Source organism: Daktulosphaira vitifoliae, unplaced genomic scaffold (genome assembly GCF_025091365.1).
Source record: "Daktulosphaira vitifoliae isolate Bord-2020 unplaced genomic scaffold, ASM2509136v1 Scaffold_2, whole genome shotgun sequence".
In the NCBI taxonomy this organism is placed as follows: Eukaryota; Metazoa; Arthropoda; class Insecta; order Hemiptera; family Phylloxeridae; genus Daktulosphaira; species Daktulosphaira vitifoliae.
In genome coordinates, this window is record NW_026099573.1 from 6588855 (window position 1) to 6603387 (window position 14533).

The following is a 14533-nucleotide window of genomic DNA, read 5'->3' on the forward strand; positions in this document are numbered from 1 at the left end:
CAGTTACAGCCATCACGAATGCCTTAGCGACCTCTTCACGATCCTCGGAGCCACGGTATATCACCGGTGATTGTGGTATACTGTAGCGTTCGAGGAGCTCGGAGGGTACATTGTCCGATGTTTTCACCATGAACCCATAGCTCATGGGATGGTGGGTGTGCACAGTCCTGGTGTATGCTCCCGTACGATCGTCTGTTTTCTCCAGTAAGGCCTCAAAATCGGCGTAGATGACGAACGGTAACCGTTGCGTCTTTACCCACGCTTCAAATTCGACCTTACTGCCCTCTGCCGGCATAACAGGTAAAATTGGTTTATTTTTGCCGCATATCAACTTGTGTTGCTCCAACGCTTGTTGACCCCGAAGAATATGCTTTTTAGGCTGATCATCAAAGCAGGTGAAGCAACGTTTGCAAGTGTATATGCGACCTTGGTGTCTGGTTTTTTGTTTACGAACAAGCTTAGAAAAATCTGAAATGTACGCGTAATGTGATTTTTCAGAGTCGCCAATATACAACAGGTCAAAATGATTCTGTTGTTCTTGGTCGGCAACTCTTAATGGATACACCAACCACTTCATCTTTACGTCGTCTCGTTCCAAGCCGTACACGTTGACAGACACGTTAGGGTTTCGTCGCTCGAATATTTTAATTTGGGACACAGGTGTGGGGAACGTCAACCCCGTGAAATCATACCTGTGTTCCTCATTAAAATATTTTTGATTAACGCGTGTATTATTATTAACCCCAACGTGCCTCGCCAAAATAGACCACTTGAAACAAGACTGATCGATATTCTGTGGGTTGATGATTGCTTTTCTATTATTAATTTCGGGCGGAATCGGAATATATGATGAGCCGGCGAGGGGCGTATACTTGTATACGCTGAGCATAAGACCGTCGATATGCGATAAAGTAAAGCCGCTACCCCTCCCAGAGTACACGTCTTCCTCGGCGAGCATAACCTCGAAATCTTCATCGACCGCACATCCGATATCTGTATCGGATAGCAATGCCCTAGCCCGTGTTTTGAAGGCACGGTCCTCGTTTGGTGCTTCCGATCGTGGTATATGGTATGAGGCCTCCAATTTTAGATTATACTTGATCGGTCGGTTACCTACAATTTCAGCGAGTCTGACCNATTCTTAGAAATCATTTGTACATTCGATGTTAGAAATATGCTTACCTAAGCGTCTGGTAGCCGATGATAAAATTCTTAGAAATTATAGCTATACATTTAATAATACACAGACAGCGCCGCAATTTATCTCATATCAAATTACAGACTATTATGAGCTATATAATATAATGTTACCTTTGATGTTGGAAATATGCTTATCTAAGCGTCTGGTAGTCGATGGTAAAATTCTTAGAAATTATTTGTACATTCAATGTGAGAAATATGCTTATCTAAGCGTCTGCTGGTCGAAGATAAAATTCTTAGAAAACATTGGGTTTCATCCTCTCCCTCCCCCGCATTAGGTTAGTTTACGTAAGGTTTCCCCCTCCCATTCCATTAGGTTAGTTTACGTAAGGTTTCATCGTTCCCATTGCATTAGGTTAGTTTACGTTGGGTTTAATCCCTCGGTACACTTCCTCCACCGCAAGGAAGGTGAGTGGGTGAGGCGGGGGGGGACCAGCTCTCTCTATATTACCCTACTTATATATATATAGATGAAGAGGACTATATATTAGGGTGGTTCTTAGTCATATAGGTCAATTTTTTTTTGTCGAAATTCATTCGGGACACCCCTGGAATTGTTCTGTTAGGTAAAAAAATAAGTTGTACAAAATTTGGTTGAAATTGAGTGACATTAACACGTGCCGCAAGAGGGTTGAAAATTAGAACTATATGTTTTCTATAAAAAATATTATTATAAAAAAGTCCAAATCCATAATATTTAGGCCTAGAAATTAAAAAAAAACATATTTATTTCAATCATTGAAATCAGTTTTATTCGTTTTCTTAAGTATTGCAGGCGCACTATTGATTCTATAAAAAAAAAGCTCTCTCTATATTACCCTACTTATATATATACAGGGTGATTGACTAACTATGCCTCACGAATTTTCTTTAAAAATATTAGTATTATCGTATATGTAATTATTTTATTTGTTATAAATCTTTGTTGAGCTACTTGACAAGAAAAATGAAGATTCAATCTTCATCCCTCAACCCTTAAATCAATATCAACTTTAGTTTTTCAAATAGCAACCCAGTTTTTTTTTTTATTAATCTTGTTAATAATAATAAAAAAAAAAATTTTCTCAAAAAAAAAAAAATCAATTTTAATAAATTCTAAGCGAGATATTACTATTTAAAGTTTAGGGGATTTAACAAATAAAACAGTAGTCGGGTAAATATAGTATCGTTATTATTTAGTGTACCGATAAGAAGTGGTAGCGCTTATCGATTTACGATCCATAACGTTCTATCGGTAATGATTTTTTCTTAATAAACCCTAAACTTTAGAGAGCCGTGGAGCGCTTAATATTTAATAAAATAAAATATTTTTTTTACAAATCATTTTTTTTTTATTAAACTAAATCTAATGGTATAAAAAAAAATAGTGTTTCCGTTTAAAAATATGAAGTTGACACTATTTTTAAGCAAAAGGGATGATGGTAAAAATTTAAATTTTCTCGTGAAACAGCTCATCAAAGATCCATAATGATTAAAAAAAAAAAATTGTTTATAACTCTTATATTTTCAGAGATAATTCGTGAGGCATAGTTAGTCAATCACCCTGTATATATATATAGAGCTACATGTATTCTTAAAGCTAATGGTCAGGCTGAAAGAGCGCACCGTAACGACCTCTTCGATATAGCTAAGTTATCCTCTACCAGGTTCGGGCAAATTAAAACATTAAATAATTTAAAATACGCTAATATGCTAATAATACGATTAGCCGTTTTACTAATGGAGATTCGATTATTTCATTGTATGGTGAAACATAAAATTAAGAGTTTAATAGCGATTAATACAAGTTTTTTAAAGGTCACGTCTAAAAATAGTGTATTGATAATAAATACAACGCGACGTTAATATGTAAATATAGTTTTATCCAAACACATTTGAGTATTGAAACTATTGACGTTAGTATAGATTTAGAAAATTATTTTTTTTAAATTCAGTTTAAATAATTAATGTGGTACATATTTTTTGTGAAATTAAAATAAATTATCCGTTTTGTATTTTTCAGTTCTAATACACGACGAACATGAAGTACTTTTACCACGTCTTGTTTTCACTTGTGATTTTAAACAGTCACTATTTTGTAAATTGCAGAATTAATGCCACCGAATACAAAAATTACATCGTCGGCGTGTTAAGTCATCTTTTTAATCAACAAGGATGGAAATCGATGCCACACGTAATGGAGAAAAGGGGAATTCTATACGAACATTTTTCACGCCAAGCGGTTGTAGACATTAGAGTGTTGCGTATGAATTACCAACAACTACTGCACTTGATCATTTTTTCGCTTAACTGCAGGTACGCCGAAATACTGTGGTACTTCAACGAGATGATTAAAAGCATCATAGACAAGTGCGGCTTTTATTTGGAAAAGGCAAACTCGAAACATTTCAATAATTGTACCGTTTTACTTTATGGTTCGGTGACAATGTCAGCCGACATGTTCGGCAAACTGTTCGATGCCTTGCGGTATATGAGCCAAATAAATTTGAAGAACATTAACGTCAATATGGAATCTCCGTTGACGATAATGGACCGGATTCGACCGTTTTACGAATTCGCCAATTACAAAACGAATCGGAGTCCGTTTGAATTATCAGTGGCTAGCGACGAAGATATTTTTCGCGAGTTCGAAAACATCAAAAGCTTCTTTGACGATATCGGAAAGACCGGCGACTTGCACACACTCGTCAACAATCATTGTTCGTCTTCAGACGTGAATCGAAATCGCGTTCCGCTATATTTGCAAACGCCCCACGAACGAGGAGAAGCTCCGAATGAAATCGACGAGTCCGCCAACCTCAACGCTATCGGACGTTTAATGATGAATTTCTACGGTCATACGATAAAAAACGATTACCAAGACATCGGCTTTGCGGAACTGTTGGATACCGACAACTCCACGTAAGGTTCAGCGTAATAATTAATGATATAAATTTTCAATGAATAACGGGGTAGGGGAGGGTTGGGCGATTTGTAGCTCACGGCGAGATGATTTCGGTGGGCTTAAAAAACAGCGACTCTTTTACGCACTCTTTATGAAATTATTTCAAAATAAATAAACCGCATAATGAGGAGTTTTTAAAAATTGAAAATCGTATAATACATCCGAGGTGTGTTAAGGGGACAGTAGAAGTCACTCTCGCCGGAATGTACGTCGACCCGTGCGTAATTTGTGTTTCTAAGCATTGCCTAAACCAAGCAGAGGTGTGATGTTAATTATATGTATTTAATGGTTGGTCTAAACATATTGAGTGATATGTTAGTGTATGCAGAGATTCAAAATAATCTTTATGGTTGCCGCGAACAACTCTCTCCTATAAGGTAAAGAGAAAAAACGATATGATTACGAAAAAATTCTTCGATGTACACTGGGAGTATGTTAATTCTTAATTAAGAATTAATCCTAACGTTAATTTATTTTAACGTATTTTTTCATTTTTTAACAAATGTTGATTACCTCACGGGTAAAATATAAAATGATCTAATTAAGAAAACCCAGCCAACAGATGGAAATATAAATCGTAGCGACGGTCCTGTGAGTCACGAGAGCATTGCTAATTAATGGCGGAGGCCTAGAATATATTAGGGCTCCACGAATATTCTACTATATGTCCGCCTACGTACAATGGCATTGACTCGTGTACATATTAGGTATGTTTTATTAATTTGTTCTCGTTTTCAACATTAAACAAATAAAAAGGAAAACGTGATTTGTTTGAACCTAGCCATTCGACTTTTTTTTAACCATCAACTGCCTTTAGCGTCTATATTTTTTCATTTATCAATAACGTATCCATAACATTATACATATCTTCTATTATATTAATGAACCTTTTCGGGACTCTTTTTCTCATTATTGACCACTCTCAGTACTCTATAAATCCAAACTAGTTTTTAGATACTGATGTCTCATTTCTTATTCTATTAGATTTTATTTAAAAGTTCCTTCAACCACCTTATGCCAACACTGCCTAATATTTTCTATACTTCTGCTGGCACATTATCTAGTCCTACTGCTTCATTCTTTTTCATTGATGCCACAGCCTCCCATACCTCTTTCTCACTAATTAAATCTACCAATCCCTTATACTACGAGATATCCTCTTATGTCTCTTTTTATTACTCCACATTCAATAATTTTTCAAAATACTCTTTCCACCTTTTTTCACATCAAGTGGTGATGTCCCTACATCGTTGACACTACAAGAACTGACGCAACCTTATTAGTCGCCTCTTACGACTGGCAGAGGGCCCGTAGTAGTATTCTTATCTCCTATCCACAGGAAATATGATAGGTTTATTGTTTACTCAATTAATTGCTACCAGAACATTTGTTTATTAAACCATGACAATACAATATTTTTAATATTGAATTGATGTATAAAATATTGGTGCATTATTAATGCAATTAATTATAATTATGCAGATTAATTGGGACTGTTTTAAAAGTAAGGGGTGCGACTGCCCACCCTGACTCACCCCGATGAGTCCAGGTTCCAATACATTTTACACAAAAAAATTAGTTTCAAAATTGTACAAACTTACAATTTCAAATGTCATCTTTATTTAAAACCTAAATTTATAACTTATAAAATGTAAAAAAATGTTATGTTAATCAAATATTATTGAACTATATTCAATAGTAGAAAAAAAAACTTTTGACACGACATAAAGCTGTCTTATAGTTAATACTCTATCATAATAATCGAGACTATTGTGCGATTGAAACCGATTATTTTCTTGTGTAATAATTATAATAATTTTAGTTAATCGTCTCGATGTTTTTAGGTTCTGGCCTCCCACAGACAAAGATGAAGAATACCTTACAATTTTAAACGCGATTATGAATAAAAACGGTTGGAACAATTTAAATCACATAACTCTTATAGAATCAAATCAACTAATAACCGTTGGCGATTTCTTAAGACTCGTAAACGTGGACGACAATTGCAACAAACGTAAATATCTGTCGAAACTCTTGCGTTGCAGGTACACCGAGATACTCCAATCTTTCAACGAAAAGTTGGGCTCGTTGTTATCTCTTTGTGTAGACGAACAGGAAAGCAACAACACGACTTCGTTTATTCATTGCACGATTCGACTGTACGATACGATCAACAGGTCCTCTCACATGTTCGATCGGCTGTTGTCCGCGCTGATCACCATAAGGAAAACGACCAATCATTATGCGACAAGAAATAAACAATTGCTTATCGAAAAACTCATTGAGGATTTTTCTAAATTCATTAAAATCTTGTCGAAAATGTACCCTTCCGAAAGTATTTTCATTGACTTAAACGACACCAACGATAGAGCCGTGGCCAGTAAATATCTTAATGAAATTTCGTATATCCATTCCAAACTTTTAGTCGATTACTTACACGCAATGGAATCGTACAATTCTAGAGATTGCATAATAGAAAAAAAGACGTCGGAATTAACCGATACGTTAGAATTGGCCATAGCAAAAAATAATTTATCGCCCAGTGACCAATTGGAACTCGTATGTATGAAACTCAACAGTTTCTACGAAAACGTCGTGCTATACGATTGTGAAAATCTCGGTTTTCACTAAATTACAAGCCAATTGTTTATCGATACACAAACACTTTTTGTACAACGACTATATTTTTTTATACACGTACATGTACAGAGATTAATTATACAGACGGTTAAAATTGATTAAGTAATATTTCATTTTTTTATTCGTGTATTTGTTTATTTTAAGTTTACCCTAAGTAAAATTTAAAACAATCTTTAATAATAATAATGTCATGTTTATTCAATCGTGTTAATATAAATGTTATTGTTATCATGTAGATCAATTACTATTAACCTGTTTGATAATAATTTAATTTATCATTTTTATTGTAACGATCTCGATATACCATAGAATTTAACGTCTGAGGTATGACACGAATAATATAACCCGATCGAAGTTTCTTTTTTATGTCGACCTTCACATCTAACGTATTGTAGCACTATCCAACTNCCCGTCATTGACACCGAGATAAGGCCGCCGCCGAGTATGGATTACGGATATTGCGTTCTGTACCGTTTCCGACGTATACCTTAACTGGTCAATCTTTTGGTCTGTTCTCTTTTGTTTTTTTTTTTTTTTTTTTGTAATACAAAGTAGTGAAAAAAAGTTGAGAAAAAGTGGCAAAAGACACATAAAAAAACGATTTTTCTCAACAATACGTCAAGAGATCACAAACGGTATCTAATCGAAGACTTTTTCTCGAGAATCGAAAATTTTGCCCTCGTTCCTCGTAATTGGTGAAAATCCCTTAAAAAATAACGATTTTTCTGTTTGGGGAGTTGATTTTTGAAAAGAAAAAAAATACACGAGTCTGTTGAAGATGAAACACGCAAAAAAAGAAAAATATAATGGTTAAGTTAAATTAATGGGTATTTATTAAGTAAAAAAACAAAAAAACAAAAAAAAATTAAATTAACACGAGGCAAAAAACCGAACGGTAAAAAAACTTCGTCTACAAATTAAAGGGCAACAGAGAGAAAGAAAAAAATAACAGATATTAATAAAAAAAATAATTACACCTACACTTTTATTATTAGAGAATACGTTGAGAAACACGATCGGGTATCCACCGGCTATTAATCGTGGCATTGCCGTAAACAGTTAAACTTAGCATGCAAGACGTTGGGACACCCCGGAATAAAATGCAATATGTCACCACATTGTACTAATAATATATGCATGCATCGCCCAATGTACTTAAATACCTATATATAAAAAAATCACAAAAAAATATATATATCATGACAGGTGGTATTGTAACACGCCTTCCATGTTGAGGGACCAAAAAAAATATATAAAAAAAATAAATAGGGACACCTACAAGAAATTTAATATAAAAAAACCCAGCACAGGGGTTCGTGGCACAGTGGTGACGTGGCATAGTTGGATCAAGTATAATGATATCTGACAGTGATTAAAATCACTATAAAAAAAAAACGCTTCAATGCAAATCTTAAGATAATGTTTAATTTTAAAAAAATTGGTGGATTATTCCAAAAGCTCCATGATATGCTATTTTCTTATTAATATCCTAATTAAGATAAAGTATGTCGAATAAAAAAGGGATTATTAAAAAATATTATTTCTCATAAAAAAATTGTGTTGATCCATACACTTTTCAATAAGTTATAGCATTATAAAGTTAAAAATTTTAAAAATAAAATTGAGATTTTTCACACAAAAATAGCATTTGGTAGCCATTTTCACCATGAAGACAAGTCCAGAAGTCAAATTTTTTTTTTCCATAATGAAGTATAATAAATTAGCTTTAATTTATAATATATATAACCGTGTCAGACCTTCCGGAACATTTTCAAAAGTTAATTTTTTGTGATAAAGTTGTCATTTTAAATCCCCCCCTGTGGGCAGGTTAAGTGTCAGATTTATAAAAAAAATACACCAAATGTAAGGTAATGATATCATGCATCTATATAAAATTATATTGATTTGGTTATTTTTAAAAAATGTATGGCAATTTTAAGTAAAAAAAATGAAAAAATTCCAAAAATTAGCGATTTTTAAATTTGTAATTTTTTTGAGGTTTCCCCCATTTATGGGGAACGAGGGAATTTTTTTCAATTTTTGAGGGTAATGTCTTCGACTAGATACGATTTGATAGGTTCGGCGAGAGCTGAGAAAAAGTGGTAACAGACACAAAAAAAAAAAAATAAAACACATCCTAGTAAAATCAATACCTTCTCAGATTCGCATTGAAGCTAAAACTTATGGCACGGCGCACTAATAATAAAAAAAAATTCTGGCTCAAAACATTAAAAACAAAAATATACAATACTAGCACCGAAAGACTAAAGAATAGGAGGCAGGCTCAACCGAAGCTAATAAAAAAATTACATTATAAATTTAGCGGCCACTCACGATAAAAAAAAAATAGAAATATAAAAAAAACACAACGCTACGGACGAAAATTAGCATACCAGGGGGTCTATTTTTGAATCGTCCGTTCGTCGAACGTGACACGACTTACGTCGCAAAAATGTGGTCGACACTGGTTTTGAGGGTAGAGACCCATGGACCGTTTATTAAATGAGCGACAACAGATTATTTTAACAAAAATAAAACAAACCGAAAAGATTAACACAGTAATAATAATCTTCGCATAATATCGCGGCACTTTCGCTGGCGTCGACGACGCGATGTCCGGCGTAATCCTTGGACGGCAAAATGGTTAGCAGCGTTGTAGGCGACGGTGCGCGGGTGCGGTTCGGCTGTCGACGTTGTCGCTTTCACAACGGGAGGAAGACTCTCGCACCATTTGCGGCGGGTCGTCGTCGGCCGTGCGGCATTTGCTGGACTTTGCACCGTAGCGTATAACACGCGGTGTTGGTCAGTCAAATATTCATAGTAGGGCGACGGCTGATAAAGGTGGCACGAGTCGCGGGGCATCGTGTATAACGAAGCGACGCGGGCCGTGTCAAACGTATACGTTCGTTGAACGGTCACGTTCCTCGAAATACGTCCAACGAACGGACGTCAAACGGATTCTATTGTTCCATTAGGTATACGGCCTTCTAGGTATTGTTCGATGAACATTTATGTTTTACGATTGTTTGCAATTTATTGTAATAACATAAATAAATATTTTGAAAATTAAATTCATATAGCTTGATTTTTAATATTTTAATATTTATTTTTAATTAATATATTACTTTTTAATAACAAAAATTTATTACTAACACATGCATTTATAACTTGCTAATTTAATTTATTTGATGTGAATTTATTTTAAGTAATTCGCTAAAACTATACAAATAATTTAATTACACATATTCTAAAAANGCATAGTGCGTTAGTATACAGAGGCTTTTATAAATAACTATTGTTTAATATTATCCACTTGAAGAATAACAGCTATGGATGTATCAACATCAACAACTTCAACTTCCATGGCTAGTGACAATCCGGGGTTAAAAAGAAAGTTAAAAAGTGGAAAATGGGCCCGTAACAAAAGAAAAGATAAACGTAACAGCGGCAAAGCGTATAAAAATATAGCTGGAAATGATGTATCTCGCAAACAGTTTAGAAAGATAGAACATTGTTGTCGGGCCCAATGTTTTTCAAATTTTAATAGAGATTCCCAAAAAGAGTTTTTTTTAGACATTTTTATGTTTCACAGATAAAGAAAAACAGGATACTTATTTAATGAGTTGTGCACATCGTGAAGGAGTTAAACGTCATAAACTGGCTCCCGTAACAAAAAACCGAGAGTGTTCGTGGAAGTACAGTTTAAAATTACATGGAAAAGATATAAGTGTGTGTAAAGAGTTCCTTATTAGTTTATATCAAATCAGCGATGGCAGAATGAAGACCGTATTAAAGTTTTGCAAACAAAGTGTTTCCCAAGCTACAGAAAATCGTGGCAAACAGCCGAATCCTAAAAAAAATACCTGATGAAGATTGGGCCTTAGTTAAAGAGCATTGGTTCCTTATACCTCATAAAAAGTGAATAATAATTATAATTAATATAATTTTATGACTGATTATTTGAAAAAATCAATAACTTTTAGTCGTTCGCCTGAAAAACGACCTAAGTGATTTAATATTTAAACGGTTATTTAACAATTAAAACATTAAAATTTTAGTTCTTTGATCATGAATTTTCATTGTATGATACTGCTACTTACATTTGAAAAACTTAGTTTTCTAATTCTCGTCCTTCTCCTTAAAATAATACACTTTTAAATCTTTAAACCTTGTTTTCTCAAAACTATGATTTGTCACTTAGGTCATTATTGCAGCGAACGGCTCATATATTTTATTTTATTTATTCATTTTAAGATGAATTGATATAATTTATAAATTATGTTACATATAAATAAATAATAAATTTAATAAGATTTTAGTTCTTAATTGGAAAAAATGACACCCTAGGTCACGGTCTACTCCTAAATACGCCACTGTTTTGAAAAGTTGTTAACATAATAAACATATAATTTCATGAATAATTTTCACAAAAAACTTAAGGTAAATTTTCAAAAGATGGTTTATTACGAGGTGCAAGGATGCAACCAACAAAATAGTTGTTACACGTATTACGAGTTTTAATTAATATTACTGAGTAATCATAATATAATATTATGTTTCAATTTATTTAACATATTTACTGAAAAATGGAAATTAATTTTTAATAGTGAATATAATATTTTAATATTTTGTACTTTTTTTTTAGACAACGTAATATTTAAAACATAAATATTACTTTTTTCTGCACGTGTTCAAACAATAGGGGTAAAAATTTTTGAGTTAATATACATGTATAATACAGAAGGTTTTACAAATACAGGTAGCTAATTGGTTTTTTATGACATCGATATTAGCAGGTACACAGCATTGTTATTATCAATGGTAGTAAGGCACATTGTTGTGAGTTTATAAATACACTAACTGACAATACAGAAAGTTTATCTATACTGACTGACTGAGACGACAGCAATGTCATAAAAATCCAATTAGCTACCCGTATTTGTAATCCCTTATATATTATACATATATAGTATAAGGGATGAACTTAAAGTGTTACATAATTAATAATTCAAGAATAATGTGTAACTAAAGATAATCGAAAATAAAAATGTTTAATTTATTATTATTCTTATATATTATTATTGATTGGGTAATGATAAAAATATCACTCTGTATACAACAATGTATTTTATGGTTGCATTTTCAAGTGAATTTTATTAAATAATGTGACTTTTGTTAATATTACTCAATTATCTCGAAAAAGGTCTCGCTTCATTTAATGAGATAGTAAACAAATATTATGTATCATTGATGCGCTGTAAGTTGCATTGAAATAATTTGGAAACTATTAGATAATAGTTCTATTTAAAACAATTTTTAATATTTAACTAAAAATTTTTGTTTGTAAATTTCAATCATTTTTTTAAACTAATTTATGTTTTGTATAACAACATAATTAATTGTAATAATATTTATTATAATAAATATATTTTTATTAATAAAAATATATATTAAATATTTTTTTTATGTTCATAAGTTAATAAGGAAATCTCACTCAAACATGAACGAGCCTTAGCTCCCTATTTCCGATTATAGCTACTTCTACGAATAATTGATTTGTTTAATGAGTTTATTTAATTAAAACGATTTTAATTCAAAATTATAATTAGGTAAATATGTTTGTCTAAAAGGTAAGTGTAAGGGTTAAACCTTTCTTTTGTTATTTATGACCGTCCGTTCAATGGACCGTTCGCTAACGGATGGTTTCTATTATCCGTTGTGACGAACGTTTTTTATTGTTTTGAACGGTCGTCCGTTCGATGTTTCATACGTTCCGAACGTGTTCACGAACAACGTTCGCCATATAAACCTATACAGGACAGGGTGTTCAGTAAGTCAGGAAACGGGTTTCTATTGTTCTCATTGTTACAAACAATGATACACTTTGTGTACAATGGCTCACACCTATAATACACTTTGTACATTTTTTATTCACGTACACGTCTCTACGCGTTTACAAATTATATCAATTTAATAATATTATTATGCATTATATATATATATATATATATACAGAGTGATTCATTAAGGATAAGACACTCAATTACTCNTATATACAGGGTGATTCATTAAGGATAAGACACTCGATTACTCAGTAACTATTGAAAATTTTAAATTTTTGTAAAGAGAAAAATTACTAAGCTTATAAAACTCTACAATAATATGAAGTTAAATAATTTTTTTTTTTATCCCTTCAGGGAAAAAAATGTTTATTTATAATTTTTTTTAATGAGAACCACTATTTTTGATTTGATAATATGATAGAAAAAAAAAAATTACAAATAATTTTGTTCTTATAATTTTTTTTATCCGAACAACAGTTTATGTTTGATAATTGTTTAAAGATTTTGACTTCAAGAATAAATATTGTTATATATTACGTTTCATAAAATCGGTGGCAGTGCAAACGGTATTTTTGATTCCACTGTGGTGACAATAATAGGTTATGATAGCTCACAAATTATTTTTTATGGTAGTTATTAAGAAAAATATCCAGGTCGGTTTTTCGTCAATGTATATTATTAACTATCGTTTAGTATAAGAGTATGTCTTTTAATAAACGTTCATTTTGAAAGATAAGATACGATGGGTGCAATAAAATTATACATGTTCTATCTGTTTAATCGTAAACAGCTTGTATTTTTATCAAAATATGTATATGGAAATTCTGTCTAAATATCAAAGTACCTTTGTACCATGGTCAGTCGTTGTGCTATTCAAAATCACATAATTATAAAGTGATTTTGAATATCACTTAATATATGTATAAAATAGACAATACACATTTTATAAAAAGATTTAATGCTCTAAAAGTTAATAAATCAAAAATTTATCTTTAGAAAAATAAAATATAATTTTAAATCAATATTATTATTAATAGTATTTTGTATCATGTTTTTAAAACAATTGCAAATTTAAAAAAGAAAATATTAAAGAATCTAAAAAAGAAAAAACGAGCAAAATTATTTTTCTACCACCAACATAAATCAGGAGGGAANTTAGACACAATGTTATAAATGCATATGTGTGTATGTGTAAGTTTATTTATTTATAGTATCATTAAAGTGTAGTGTATAATAAGATACAACCGATAGAGTAAGTAATTGATTTGACGCTATATTATTTAAACCCAACTAAACGCTAAATTGTACATTCCGAAACAACAATTATATTATGTCAATTGCCACCGGAATTATTTTTCTTTTTCTTTGCCTTAATCCCAACTACTTGGGGTCGGCCACCCTTATCCTAAGCTTCCACTTGACACGATCTCCCACATCTTCTACGCTCACATCAGCTGTCCTCAAATCGCATTCAATAGCATCCCTCCATCAACACCTATACTTCCTCTTATTANACGCAACACCTATACTTCCTCTTATATGCTCGTTCCTTATCCTATCTTCTCTAGTCACTCCACTCATCCAACTAAGCATTCTCATCTCTGCTACACTTATTCTCTGCTCTACTTTCTTATCAACCGCCCAACACTATATAACACTAACAACCATACATCATAGCTGGGCTCATAATTTCATACTGAATTTAAAAACTATAATTAGTATTTATTCATATATTATATTTTAAAATCAAAGAATTACTAATCAGGATATAATTAAAGAAATAAGAGTTCATGTTGCTTTTAAAATATTTCACCAATTTCTCTAAAGGAAACACTATCTACAGATTTGCATCGAAGCGTTTCTTATGATAGTGATTTTAATCACTGTCAGATATCATCTATACTTG

The 14533-nt window shown here is 32.2% G+C and overlaps 2 protein-coding genes across 2 annotated transcripts in view; one reads left to right on the top strand and one right to left on the bottom strand.

Annotated features, from left to right (window-relative positions):
- LOC126897938 (uncharacterized) overlaps positions 1-1046 on the bottom strand; it is a 1697-nt gene extending 651 nt beyond the window's left edge. The window contains exon 1 of the mRNA XM_050671885.1: positions 40-1046. Coding sequence (XP_050527842.1) covers positions 40-958 — 919 coding nt within the window. The 5' untranslated portion in view covers positions 959-1046. The remainder of the gene's footprint in view (positions 1-39) is intronic.
- Positions 1047-3130: 2084 nt separating this feature from the next.
- Positions 3131-6863, top strand: LOC126898598 (uncharacterized). Its single transcript, XM_050672830.1, has 2 exons — positions 3131-4101; positions 5989-6863. The coding sequence occupies exons 1-2, from the start codon at positions 3221-3223 to the stop codon at positions 6773-6775; spliced, it is 1668 nt and encodes a 555-aa protein (XP_050528787.1). The 5' UTR covers positions 3131-3220; the 3' UTR covers positions 6776-6863.
- Positions 6864-14533: the final 7670 nt, after the last annotated feature.

Coding starts and splice junctions, on each gene's coding strand:
- LOC126898598 (XM_050672830.1), top strand. CDS start 3,221: ATGAAGTACTTTTACCACGTCTTGTTTTCACTTGTGATTTTAAACAGT. Junction 4,102..5,988: donor TTGGATACCGACAACTCCAC/GTAAGGTTCAGC, acceptor CGATGTTTTTAG/GTTCTGGCCTCCCACAGACA.